The following is a 14756-nucleotide window of genomic DNA, read 5'->3' on the forward strand; positions in this document are numbered from 1 at the left end:
TGGAGGAGTTATGAGGACTTCCTGTTTCACCAATAGGTGGCGCTATAAGTATGACGCAATACTGACACATAGATGTGTTCAGGACAGAACCGTCATGAAGCGTGAGATATATCGGACAAATTGGATAATGTATGGAGGAGTTATGAGGACTTCGTGTTTTATGGCGAAATGTCAAACTTTGGCGGGGCGCCACGGCAAGGGTGTTTGGTGAAAACTCAATTTTTTTGATAACTTTTGATCACAAAGGCCTTAAGATGAAGCTGACCCGATATGAAGTTGATCGGATGAAATCTGTAGGAGGAGTTCGTCGAAGTACGAGGCATGGAAATGGTCAAAACAAGGACAAAATGGCACATTAAAAGCAAAATGGCGGCCTTACTGTTGCATGTTGGGTATAGCTCCAAGAGACATTTTAGTGCGTCTCGATGAACTACATATGCCCTCCGAATTTCATTCGCCTACATCAAACTGAAAGGTGGGGCTCGCCATTTTAGATTTTCCAGGGGGCGCTCTTGAGCCGTTTTGCCACGCCCATTTCCGTCACCCATGAATTATCAAATTTTTCACCGGGACTGACGTATCTGCAAAGTTTCATCCGTTTTCATTGATGTTCAGGCCGCCTAAAAGGCATTTGTTTGGAGTAAAGGAGAAGGAGAAGGAGAAGGAGAAGAATAATAATAATCCTTCGAGTTTCAATAGGGCCTCACACAGCCAGTGCTCGGGCCCTAATAATAATCCTTCGAGTTTCAATAGGGCCTCGCACCACCAGTGCTCGGGCCCTAACTAGTGCTGCGAGCAGCAGTGAGCGGGCCCTCGCACCCCACGCGGGTCGGGGTGTGGCGCCGTTAGAGGGTGTGCTATTTCGGTGTCCAGTACTGACAGAAACTTCCTGTCACCAGTAGGTGGCGCTCTAAGCGTGACTCAATACCGACGCATAGATGTGTTCAGGACAGTACCTTGATGAAGCGTGAGAAATGTTGTGTAAATCGGACAAAGTATGTAGGAGTTATGAGGACTTCCTGTAAGCAGTAGGTGGCGCTGTAGGTATGACGCAATACTGACCTACAGATGTGTTCAAGATGCGACCTTCATCAAGCATGAGCAATTTGGAGTAAATCGGATAATGTATGTAGGAGTTATGAGTACTTCCTGTTTCACCAGTAGGTGGCGCTGTAAGTGTAACTCAATACCGACGCATAGATGTGTTCAGAAGGTGACCTTCATGAAGCGTCAGCAATTTGGTGCAAATCGGATGATGTATGCAGGAGTTATGAGGACTTCCTCTTTTACCAATAGGTGGCGCTATAAGTATGACGCAATACTGACACAGATGTGTTCAGGACAGAACCTTCATGAAGCGTGAGATATATCGGACTAATTGGATAATGTATGCAGGAGTTATGAGGACTTCCTGTTTCACCAATAGGTGGCGCAATACTGACACATAGATGTGTTCAGGACAGAACCGTCATGAAGCGTGAGCTATATCGGACAAATTGGATAATGTATGGAGGAGTTATGAGGACTTCCTGTTTCACCAATAGGTGGCGCTATAAGTATGACGCAATACTGAAACATAGATGTGTTCAGGACAGAACCGTCATGAAGCGTGAGATATATCGGACAAATTGGATAATGTATGGAGGAGTTATGAGGACTTCCTGTTTCACCAATAGGTGGCGCTATAAGTATGACGCAATACTGACACATAGATGTGTTCAGGACAGAACCGTGATGAAGCGTGAGATATATCGGACAAATCGGATAATGTATGGAGGAGTTGTGAGGACTTCGTGTTTTATGGCGAAATGTCAAACTTTGGCGGGGCGCCGCGGCAAGGGTGTTTGGTGAAAACTAAATTTTTTTGATAACCTTTGATCACAAAGGTCTTAAGATGAAGCTGACCCGATATGAAGTCGATCGGATGAAATCTGTAGGAGGAGTTCGTCGAAGTACGAGGCATGGAAACGGTCAAAACAAGGACAAAATTGCACATTAAAAGCAAAATGGCGGCCTTCCTGTTGCATGTTGGGTATAGCTCCAAGAGACATTTTAGTGTGTCTCGATGAACTACATAAGCCCACCGAATTTTGTTCGCCTACATCAAACTGAAAGGTGGGGCTCGCCATTTTAAATTTTCCAGGGGGCGCTCTTGAGCCGTTTTGCCACGCCCATTTCCGTCACCCATGAATTATCAAATTTTTCACCGGGACTGACGTATCTGCAAAGTTTCATCCGTTTTCATCGATGTTTAGACCGCCAAAAAGGCATTTGTTTTGGAAGAAGGAGAAGGAGAATAATAACTAGTGCTGCGAGCAGCAGTGAGCGGGCCCTCGCACCCCACGCGGGTCGGGGTGTGGCGCCGTTAAAGGGTGTGCTATTTCGGTGTCCACTACTGACAGAAACTTCCTGTCACCAGTAGGTGGCGCTCTAAGCGTGACTCAATACCGACGCATAGATGTGTTCAGGACAGTACCTTCATGAAGCGTGAGAAATGTTGTGTAAATCGGACAAAGTATGTAGGAGTTATGAGGACTTCCTGTAAGCAGTAGGTGGCGCTGTAGGTATGACGCAATACTGACCTACAGATGTGTTCAAGATGCGACCTTCATCAAGCATGAGCAATTTGGAGTAAATCGGATAATGTATGTAGGAGTTATGAGTACTTCCTGTTTCACCAGTAGGTGGCGCTGTAAGTGTAACTCAATACCGACGCATAGATGTGTTCAGAAGGTGACCTTCATGAAGCGTCAGCAATTTGGTGCAAATCGGATGATGTATGCAGGAGTTATGAGGACTTCCTGTTTCACCAATAGGTGGCGCTATAAGTATGACGCAATACTGACACATAGATGTGTTCAGGACAGAACCGTCATGAAGCGTGAGATAAATCGGACAAATCGGATAATGTATGGAGGAGTTATGAGGACTTCCTGTTTCACCAATAGGTGGCGCTATAAGTATGACGCAATACTGACACATAGATGTGTTCAGGACAGAACCGTCATGAAGCGTGAGATATATGGGACAAATTGGATAATGTATGGAGGAGTTATGAGGACTTCCTGTTTCACCAATAGGTGGCGCTATAAGTATGACGCAATACTGACACATAGATGTGTTCAGGACAGAACCGTCATGAAGCGTGAGATATATGGGACAAATTGGATAATGTATGGAGGAGTTATGAGGACTTCCTGTTTCACCAATAGGTGGCGCTATAAGTATGACGCAATACTGACACATAGATTTGTTCAGGACAGAACCGTCATGAAGCGTGAGATATATCGGACAAATTGGATAATGTATGGAGGAGTTATGAGGACGTACTGTTTCACCAATAGGTGGCGCTATAAGTATGACGCAATACTGACACATAGATGTGTTCAGGACAGAACCGTCATGAAGCGTGAGAAATATCGGACAAATCGGATAATGTATGTAGGAGTTATGAGGACTTCGTGTTTTATGGCGAAATGACAAACTTTGGCGGGGCGCCAAGGCAAGGTTGTTTGGTGAAAACTCAATTTTTTTGATAACTTTTGATCACAAAGGTCTCAAGATGAAGCTGACCGAACATGAAGTTGATCAGATGAAATCTGTAGGAGGAGTTCGTCAAAGTACGAGGCATGGAAATGGTAAAAACAAGGGAAAATGGCACATTAAGAGCAAAATGGTGGACTTCCTGTTGCATGTTGGGTATAGCTCCAAGAGACATTTTAGTGCGTCTCGATGAACTACATATGCCCTCCGAATTTCATTCGCCTACATCAAACTGAAAGGTGGGGCTCGCCATTTTAGATTTTCCAGGGGGCGCTCTTGAGCCGTTATGCCACGCCTATTTCCGTCACCCATGAATTATCAAATTTTTCACCGGGACTGACGTATCTGCAAAGTTTCATCCGTTTTCATCGATGTTCAGGCCGCCTAAAAGGCATTTGTTTGGAGTAAAGGAGAAGGAGAAGGAGAAGGAGAAGGAGAAGAATAATAATAATCCTTCGAGTTTCAATAGGGCCTCGCACAGCCAGTGCTCGGGCCCTAATAATCCTTCGAATTTCAATAGGGCCTCGCACCGCCAGTGCTCGGGCCCTAATAACTTTATTTTATATAGCGCCTGTCATGGGATCCAAGGTCGCTTTACAAACATATCAGGAAATTAACAATTGACAAAGAATGATTTTTGAGGATGGATTTGAAAGTGTCCAGAGAGGTGGCATTTAGACTACAGAGTCAGTCTATCATAACCCCAACCCTACCCGCGGTTTCATAAGCACATAGAGTAAGACACCCTCAATAAACAACAATCACCACACTTTCACTAGGTGAAACTTTTATTTGTGAAAAAGGAATAGAAAAACAAAGGTATATCTACTGACGTACAGTTTAGGGTTAAAATACTGCCTGCCTTGAGTCTGAAACAGCCATAACAACGTGGGAAAACACAACAAGAGAGAAACAGAGAGAGAGAGGGAGGGAGAGAGAGGGAGGGAGAGAGAGAGAGAGAGAAACAGAGAGATAGAGAGAGAGAGAGAGAGAAACAGAGAGAGGGAGAGAGAGAGAAACAGAGAGAAGGAGAGAGAAACACAGAGAGAGAGAGAGAGAGAGAGAGAGAGAGAGAGAGAGAGAGAGGGAGATAGGACAGTCATGTCAAACCCAACAATGTCAATGCGAAACGCATGATAACACTGAAAAGTCCATGCATGACATTACTGAGCACAGACTGGCTAGAATGAGCAGTCTTGATTAGATAAAGAGCAGGTTGTCTTGCATAGAGATGGTCAATCAATCACAACAACAACAACAACAACAACTGAGACAGACAACAGAAAAAGCATAAAACAATGACATGAAATTAAAAACAGACACAAAGAACCCCTGGATAAGCACAAGACTGTGGTGTTGATGAGATCAGAGGGGCTCAGTGTGATGTCACTGGACTGCTTTACCCTTGAAGTTATTCTGCTAGTTCTGTGACTGCGTCTTCAATAAAGGGAAACAGCTACGCTGACGTGGTTATAAAAGGCCCACACACAGAATTCAAGCATTTAATGCAAATAATATTCACTTAAACAAGCATGACTGTGCTCCTTTAAGACGGAATCGATGGCAGAGTGAGATTGGGAAGGACCAGGGATGTATTAGGGAAGGACCAGGATGTATTAGAGAAGGACCAGGATGTATTAGAGAAGGACAAGGATGTATTAGAGAAGGACCAGGATGTATTAGAGAAGGACCAGGATGTATTAGAGAAGGACCAGGATGTATTAGAGAAGGACCAGGATGTATTAGAGAAGGACCAGGATGTATTAGAGAAGGACCAGGATGTATTAGAGAAGGACAAGGATGTATTAGAGAAGGACCAGGATGTATTAGAGAAGGACCAGGGTGTATTAGAGAAGGACCAGGATGTATTAGAGAAGGACCAGGATGTATTAGAGAAGGACCAGGATGTATTAGAGAAGGACAAGGATGTATTAGAGAAGGACCAGGATGTATTAGAGAAGGACAAGGATGTATTAGAGAAGGACCAGGATGTATTAGAGAAGGACCAGTATGTATTAGAGAAGGACCAGGATGTATTAGGGAAGGACCAGGATGTATTAGAGAAGGACCAGGATGTATTAGAGAAGGACAAGGATGTATTAGAGAAGGACCAGGATGTATTAGAGAAGGACCAGGATGTATTAGGGAAGGACCAGGATGTATTAGAGAAGGACCAGGATGTATTAGGGAAGGACACACCTGTGACATATAGATTGAGGACACATGTTTTGTACAAGTTTTCATCAGGAGAAACAATGATGGTGAAGCTGTAGACAATTTAAAACTAAAACCATTATTGATGAAGACATGAACCTGATCACTTATTAACATATCATACCAGCTGGATAACCTACCCCCCCCACCCCCCTCCCCTAACTCCATAACCTCCCACAATTACCCCCCAGCCCCCCAACTACCTCCTGTCTAGACACAGCTCCAAACCAGAACCCTGCGTATTAATCATTCAGATAGACAGATAGAGGCCAGTTGTTCTACAGCTCAACGCCCTGCAAGGACACATATTTGTGTTATCACTCTGCTGCCCGGCTCTGGACAAGGACAGACAGAGAGACCAGAGACCTGCATTCTACAGGAAACACAGCTCCCCTCCAATGTGCACGCCTCTGGTGGTGAAATCATCACACTGCTGGCGTCACAGAGATGCAACTAACTATCTCTACTGAGGGTCTCTACAGGGACCTCAGCCCAGGTGAGAGATGGACTATCTGCATCCAGGTCTCCCTATAGAGATATGCCATAAGAAACCAGAAGGCTGTTACAAGTTGAATGTTTGAAATGTATACTATTGGTTTGACTATAGATCAAAAAAGCTTTTTATGTGAATAAAAAAATGGGGAGGGACTTCCAACTCTCAACTTTTCTTTTAAACCCATCATGCTTTGTCAGGTACGGTGCTCATAGTAGATTGCGCCACCTAATGGACACCCCTATAACTGCAGCTGAAGCCAGATCTGAAAAGACCTGAATGGAGCCAGGGACCGGCTACTACAAAAATGGTCCAATATGACTGTAAATATTGAGATGTTCTGGTATTGTCTGACCTCAGAGAAGTGTTCAATCTCCTTCTCCTTACAGTGAGAGATCTGCTGTATAGAAGACAGAACAACTAACACACAGGACATCAGGATTATTAAACAGCTTCAGGAATATCATGCTTTCATTTACGCATTACCCAAATCAAACCCTTCATGTTACAAATCACAACCTTAACATGACATTATCCTATAACTTGACATTAGAAAAAAAAACAACCTCAGTAACACATGTTTGTTAAGATAACAGCTTGAATTTGACCCCTAAACAGGAAGTGAAGAATCACTGTAGACAGGAAAGAGGAGCCATGTTGGAAGATGTGATGTCACTGTGGAAGCCATCCAATAAGGTAATGATGACTGACTGACTGACTTCTTGATTGGTTGATTGGTTGATTGGATGATTGGTTGATTGGTTGACTGACTGACTGAATGAAGTAAGGGGGTGTGTCCAGGGGTACGAAGAAGATGAGGATGATGATGGGACCTGTGAAGAGCTGGAGAAGAACAGGTGGGGGGAGGAGAGAGGAGGAGGAGAGGAGGAGGTGGAGGAGAGGAGGAGGGGGAGGAGGAGAGGAGGAGGAGGAGGAGGAGGAGAGGGGGTGGAGGAGAGGAGAAGGTGCCGGAGACGAGGTGCAGGAGAGGAGGTGGAGGAGAGGAGGGGGTGGAGGGGAGGGGGAGGAGAGAGGAGGAGGTGGAGGAGAGGGGGTGGAAGAGAGGAGGGGGTGCAGGAGAGAAGGTGGAGGAGAGGAGGGGGTGTGGAGGAGAGAAGAGAGTTCTTCATCCCAGAATAGAAGAAGGAAGAAAACAAGGTTAACTTTGGTCCAAACCCCCAGATCATCCAGTGTGCTGCACCTGACCAGTGGATATGGGTTCCCCTCCCTGACCAGTGGCTATGGGTTCCCCTCCCTGACCAGTGGCTATGGGTTCCCCTCCCTGACCAGTAGCTATGGGTTCCCCTCCCTGACCAGTGGCTATGGGTTCCCCTCCCTGACCAATGGCTATGGGTTCCCCTCCCTGACCAGTGGATATGGGTTCCCCTCCCTGACCAGTGGCTATGGGTTCCCCTCCCTGACCAGTGGCTATGGGTTCCCCTCCCTGACCAGTAGCTATGGGTTCCCCTCCCTGACCAGTGGCTATGGGTTCCCCTCCCTGACCAATGGCTATGGGTTCCCCTCCCACACTCTGCGCTGAGAGATGTGAGAGTTGGTCTCATGATGAAAGCAGTTTGACCAGACTCACCTGGTTCTGTGACTGGAGGGGAGGAGGGGTGGGGTCAGAAGCCTCCCTCCACTCCTCCTCTCATCCCTCCATCCCTCCCTCCCTCCCTCCCTCACGCTCTCTTCACTCATCCCCCTTCATCTTCATCTGCGCCTGCATCTGAGCGATCATCTCCTGCATGCGTCTCAGCTGGGGGAGGGAGAGAGAGAGAGAGAGAAGGAGGGAGAGAGAGAGGGAGAGAGAGAGGGGGAGGGAGAGAGAGGGGGAGGGAGAGAGGGAGATAGGGAGGGAGAGAGGGAGAGAGAGAGAGGGGGAGGGAGAGAGAGAGAGGGGGAGAGAGAGAGGGAGAGAGAGAGAGAGAGAGGGAGAGGGAGAGAGAGAGAGGGGGAGGGAGAGGGGGAGGGAGAGAGGGAGAGAGAGAGAGAGGGAGGGAGAGAAGGGAAAGCACAGATAAGTGGGTTGAGTATCATGAGAATATCTGCTTCCTAACTATAGAACCAGCAGCCAGAACTGAGCATGACCTGCCTGCTCTGGGGAACATCTCCCTCTAGTGGCTGAAGATGGAACTGCTGTGAGAACGCTGGACGCCCCTGACTGGTCAAACAGAAGCCTGTTCATTCCCTTCTCTGGCTGGCGTGTGACTGATCAAGGATCTCTCTAGACCTCAGTAGCAGCTAGCAGCCGCATAGTGTTGTATGTGTGTGTGTAGTGTTGTGTGTGTGTGTGTGTAGTGTTGTGTGTGTGTAGTGTTGTGTGTGTGTGTTTGTCAGATTGAGGAATGTGTGTATCATGCTGAGTACACTGCTAAGCCGCTCTGGCATCCCAAGATGCTTTGCGGCAGGAACGGTGCCCTCCCTCCCATAACCTGCATTCCTGCTGCAAAGCAGCTTGGGACGGGGTCACACACATACATTCCTCTCCTCACACACACACAGCCGCTAGACTCAGGACTCAGACGCCGCTAGAGAATGACTCTCTATTACTACACACACTCTGATCTGAAGAGATGAATCACGGCCTGGTTGACCATCAGCTCATGATCAAACCCCACCGGTCACTGAGCAGGAAGGCTGGGTAACACACAGCTGGACAGGGCATATAGTACATATAGCACAATTAGATTTATTGCCATGCAGTTTTATAGTAGTATAGAAGCATATATAAGGGCATAGTAGAGGACATGTCATGCTCCCTGATAGTTGTAGTCATGTGATGCTGTCATGTGATGCTGTCATGTGATGCTGTCATGTTTATCTAGTGCTCACATTCCCTGAGCAGAGCCTACATGTTTAAATTCCTTCCATTCATTTAATAGACAGTTGAGCTGAACGTGTGATTCTAGACAGAAATGGATCTGAGGCCGGATCCATTGTTGGTTACCTACCAGATCTTCCTGAGAATATCATGGAAGTCAGAACCAGGAGAAGGCTGAAGGCCATACTTGACCATGAGGACCATCCTCTGCACGGTGTGTTCAGAGGTCTGAGGAGCTCGTTTAGTGACCGGCTGCTATTGCCAAAGTGCTCTACTGAACGCTTTAGGAAACCCTTTGTGCCTACGGCCATTAGGGCTACTTAACAGTACACATGGGCGGGATGTAGGCCACTGTTTTTTATTTCCTATATTGCAGATTGTTGTTTTAGCGACTGTACTTGATGCAACAGAGGAATGCGACTTGGGAATGTAAATGTCTGGTGTGTGTGTGTGTGTGTGTGTGTGTGTATGTTGCACTTCGTAAGTGTTTTTTTGTTGTATTTTTTGTATTTTATGCGGTGCTGACTATTATAATTTCCTCCTCCTCGGATCAATAAAGTAATCAATCAATCAATCAATCAAAGTATCAGGTTGCGTGCGGAGTCTCTCCATGCCAGACCCTGGGGATCTACGCCTCTGGAAGTCTGGAGACGTCTCCGTTGAAAATCCTCACTAGAACAGCCAACCAATCAGAGCTACTGACTACATCTCCAATAGGGTGAAGGACCCGCCTTGTGCCTTACTGGGAATGATCTCCTCCAAACAAACTGGAGAAGAGAATAAAAACAAAATAAAACATTCGCCGCCCCTTTAGGAAGGACCGCCCTAAAGACGCTGGATTGGTTCGGCAATGTTTTTCGTTCAATCTCTCCAATTGTTTCCACCCACTTTTAGCAACGAAACCTGGACGAACGTCCTCAGTCTCTATTTGAGCAGCGTTTAGAGACTGACTCAAACCTGGACGAACGTCCTCAGTCTCTATTTGAGCAGCGTTTAGAGACTGAGTCAAACCTGGACGAACGTCCTCAGTCTCTAGTTGAGCAGCGTTTAGAGACTGAGTCAAACCTGGACGAACGTCCTCAGTCTCTAGTTGAGCAGCGTTTAGAGACTGACTCAAACCTGGACGAACGTCCTCAGTCTCTAGTTGAGCGCAGCGTTTAGAGACTGGTGAGTCCACCTTCTGTGTGACCCCCTGTAAGGACACCGACACCCCGCCCTCTATACATCACACAGACCACTCCCCTTCCCACCAGAGAACCAGGCCAGGCCATGCAAACAGGAAGCGTGATGTCACATCCTGTGTTCAGGCACGGGCGTGTTTACCAACACCTTTGACTGCACCGCGCCCCGGCGGTCCCCTGCTATACGTCGCCCCTGGCAACACAGACCGGGGCCAATCAAGGAGGATCAGGAAGTGAGGGGTCGTTAATGAGCTCTTGGTGCTGGCTGGCTCCACCACTTCCCCCCAGGGTAAACTATCTAAACATGGCCGCCGGAGAGGGGAGGGGCTGAACTATCGTCTCCGTTATGGTACACTGGGATATTTTAGTTCTATTGTCTCATTATGGTATATTGGGATATTGTGATTCTATCCTCCTGGTGTGTGTGTGTGTGTGTGTGTTTCAGGGTAGCCACAGGGATGGTTTAGAGCCGAGACTTGTCGGTCCCCCTGGAAGAAACATCAGCAAGTTTCTTTCTGTGACTAAACATCTTGTGATTTTAGAGTATCTTTGGTAGGAACAGTCCTTATATGGTCGTAGGAACAGTCCTTATATGGTCGTCCATCTCCGTACCTCCATCTCCTTCTGCAGCAGGATCTGGTCCTTGTCCATAACTTCGTCCTCCACGTCCCTGCAGGACACACAGGGGGACACGGGTCAGCACAACCGCTGGGTGTGTGTGTGTGTGTGTCTGTCTGTCTGTGTGTGTATGTGTGTATGTGTGTGTGTGTGTGTGTGTGTATGTGTGTGTGTGCATGTGTGTGTGTATGTGTGTGTCTGTGTGTGTGTGTCTGTGTGTGTGTGTGTGTTTCTCTCACCTGCCAGCTTTCTTCAGTCTCTCTGAGCGGAAGTTCTCGTAGTGCAGGTCCTGAGTCACCTCCTGCAGGTCCTGCATGTGGGTCCTATAAACACACACACTCCCCCCCTCAAACACCAGGTGGCGCTACAGCATGTGGGTCCTATAAACACACACACTCCCCTCCTCAAACACCAGGTGGCGCTACAGCATGTGGGTCCTATAAACACACACACTCCCCTTCTCAAACACCAGGTGGCGCTACAGCATGTGGGTCCTATAAACACACACACTCCCCTCCTCAAACACCAGGTGGCGCTACAGCATGTGGGTCCTATAAACACACACATTCCCCCCCTCAAACACCAGGTGGCGCTACAGCATGTGGGTCCTATAAACACACACACTCCCCTTCTCAAACACCAGGTGGCGCTACAGCATGTGGGTCCTATAAACACACACACTCCCCCCCTCAAACACCAGGTGGCGCTACAGCTCAGCTAAACCGCTACGAACCAGCGCTATGAAGAGAGGGAGCGTCTTACATCTGAAGGAAAGGTTCATCAATGCATCAATTCACTGTCAAACTACAGTGTTCACACACACACACACACACACACACACACACACACACACACACACACACACACACACAGACACAGACACAGACACAGACACAGACACAGACACACACAGTAATTGTTGACACCTATAGGTCAGTGTACCCACTCCCTTGGCTTTTCTATCTGAAAAACTACACTACCCACAATCCCCCCTGAGTGTTGCCGTGGTGACTCACACGAGCATGGTGCGCAGCTTGAGGAAGTCGTTGTGCTCGGGGTTCTCCACCTCCACCACGCCCCAGGGGTACAGACGGCCGCGGATCTTCTTCCCCTTCACCTCGATCAGCTGGTTGGAGCCAATCACAGCGAAGGGGATACTGGCCTGGGGGGGGAGGAGAAGACATGGTGAGGATGAGATGAGGGGGGGGCAGGGGGGAGAGACTGATGAAGAGATAGAGGGAGGAGGGGGGAGGGGGGATGGAGAGATAGAGGGAGGAGGGGGGAGGGGGGATGGAGATGTAGCCCCAGGTGATCACTCTGGCTGTGTTTAGACTAAGCAGTTTAACTTACTCAGTTGAATAACGTTGATAAATACATTTGATCGAGCTTATTTACTCTCTAATATTGTGATTGGTACTGAGTATCCAAATCTGTCTCTCCCTATGGGAAATGGGTGGGGGAGGGACTGGGAGAAGGGGGGTCGGAGGCACGGAGGAAGTAGCGAGAGGGTGAGAGACGGTTATCAAGTGTTCTTGGGGAAAATAGAGAAACGTGTAAAAGTAATGTTTGACCCAACTACCTCGCTACGTCTAGCACATTATTTTGTTGGACATTAAACCCAAGTCGTGAGGGGTTAGGAAAATAAGGGTTATTTGGTTCCCATCGAGTTCGTATATATATTATTGTAGGGCTAACTAGCTACCGTAAGGACTGATGCTAGTGCTAGCTAGCTAACCCTTGTTTAGCTAGCGCTTAGTTTGGTTGCAGTTAACGGTTTGTAGCTGCACTGTTTCGTTAGTCAGTCGGGTTTTGGCATAACTCAGAGGAGAGTGTGTGTGGAACTGGACTGAAGAACAAGGTCAGACAGACCCCACGATGACCAGGAAGTGTCGTGTGGGTCCTCTGACGAAGACTAGTTATACTGTCATACAAAATAAGTAGTACATGAACCCATAGCCTCACCTTCCTCATCTATTCCGATCACGGCATCTATAAACCCAGAGTTGGGGGGGTGTGCGCTACAGAGAGATAGAGGGAGGAGGGGGGATGGAGAGATAGAGGGGGGAGGGGGGATGGAGAGATAGAGTGGGGAGGGGGGATAGAGAGAGAGGGAGGAGGGGGGATGGAGAGATAGAGGGGGGAGGGGGGATGGAGAGATAGAGGGAGGAGGGGGGATGGAGAGATAGAGGGGGGAGGGGGGATGGAGAGATAGAGGGAGGAGGGGGGATGGAGAGATAGAGGGAGGAGGGGGATGGAGAGATAGAGGGAGGAGGGGGGATGGAGAGATAGAGGGAGGAGGGGGATGGAGAGATAGAGGGAGGAGGGGGATGGAGAGACTGATGGTGATGGAGGGAGGAGGGGGAAGGGGGGATGGAGAGATAGAGGGGGGAGGGGGGATGGAGAGATAGAGGAAGGAGGAGGGAGGGGGATGGAGAGATAGAGGGGGGAGGGGGAGTGGTAAATGGACTGCTCTTATAAAGAGCTTTTATTCAAAGCGCTTTACAATGGCCTCTCATTCACCCATTCACACATGCATTCACACACCAATGGTGGCAGCTGCCATGCACTATACTGTGTGTGTGTGTGTATGTATGTGTGTGTGTGTGTGTGTGTGTGTGTGTGTGTGTGTGTGTGTGTGTGTGGTGTGTGTGAGAGTGTTTGTGTGTATGTGACGTGTGTATATGTATGTAACGTGTGTGTGTGTGCGTGAGTGTGTGCGTGTGTGGTGTGTGTGTGTGTGTGTATGTATGTATGTGACGTGTGTGTATGTGTGTGTGTGTGTGTGTGTGTGGTGTGTGTGTGCGTGTGTGTGTGTGGTGTGTGTGAGAGTGTTTGTGTGAAATGTGACGTGTGTATATGTATGTGACGTGGGTGTGTGTGCGCGTGAGTGTGTGCATGTGTGGTGTGTGTGTGTGTGTGTGTATGTATGTGACGTGTGTGTGTGTATGTATGTGGCGTGTGTGTGTGTGTTTGTGTATGTATGTGACGTGTGTGTGTGTGTGTGTGTGTGTGTGTGTGTGTGTGTGTGTGTGTGTGGTGTGTGTCTCACCTTCAGAACTCTGGTCTGCTCCTTGAACTCCTCGTCTTCGTCAGAGTCAGCGTCAGGTAGCTGGTAGATCCTGATCCCGTGTTCCGCAATCTCATCCAGGATCTGCAACACGCAGAGCACACGCAACCCACACGGATCAGAACACATGCAACCCACACAGATCAGAACACAAGCAACCCACACGGATCAGAACACACAACCCACACAGATCAGAACACACACAACCCACACGGATCAGAACACACAACCCACACGGATCAGCCACACGCCACCCACACGGATCAGAACACACAACCCACACGGATCAGAACACACAACCCACACGGATCAGCCACACGCCACCCACACGGATCAGAACACACAACCCACACGGATCAGCCACACATAACCCACACGGATCAGAACACACAACCCACACGGATCAGAACACGCAAACCACACGGATCAGCCACACGCAAACCACACGGATCAGCCACACACAACCCAGTGTTCAGGTAATTCACCATCAGTGTTCAGGTAATTCACCAACTTAAAAAGCAGAAGGACAGAGCCTTGATTTCACCAGGTTATTTGTCCGTCCAAACAAAGCCAGTGTTCCGCCCTCTCAACCTTCATCAGACCCTCTCACCCTTCATCAGACCCTCTCACCCTTCATCAGACCCTCTCACCCTTCATCAGACCCTCTCACCCTTCATCAGACCCTCTCACTCTTCATCAGACCCTCTCACCCTTCATCAGACCCTCTCACTCTTCATCAGACCCTCTCACTCTTCATCAGACCCTCTCACCCTTCATCAGACCCTCTCACTCTTCATCAGACCCTCTCACCCTTCATCA

General features: G+C 48.3%; 1 protein-coding gene across 1 annotated transcript in view; it reads right to left on the bottom strand.

Annotated features, from left to right (window-relative positions):
• Window positions 1-5966: 5966 nt before the first annotated feature.
• LOC311310677 (septin-2) overlaps window positions 5967-14756 on the bottom strand; it is a 75917-nt gene continuing 67127 nt past the window's right edge. The window contains exons 8-13 of the mRNA XM_084440192.1: window positions 13920-14021; window positions 11887-12032; window positions 11110-11193; window positions 10865-10922; window positions 7839-8006; window positions 5967-7374 (exon numbers count right to left, since the gene is read on the bottom strand). Of these exons, the coding sequence (XP_084296318.1) occupies window positions 7941-8006; window positions 10865-10922; window positions 11110-11193; window positions 11887-12032; window positions 13920-14021 (456 nt within the window). The 3' untranslated portion in view covers window positions 5967-7374; window positions 7839-7940. The remainder of the gene's footprint in view (window positions 7375-7838; window positions 8007-10864; window positions 10923-11109; window positions 11194-11886; window positions 12033-13919; window positions 14022-14756) is intronic.

The sequence above is a fragment of the Borostomias antarcticus genome (genome assembly GCF_949987555.1).
Source record: "Borostomias antarcticus genome assembly, chromosome: 6".
Taxonomy (NCBI): Eukaryota; Metazoa; Chordata; class Actinopteri; order Stomiiformes; family Stomiidae; genus Borostomias; species Borostomias antarcticus.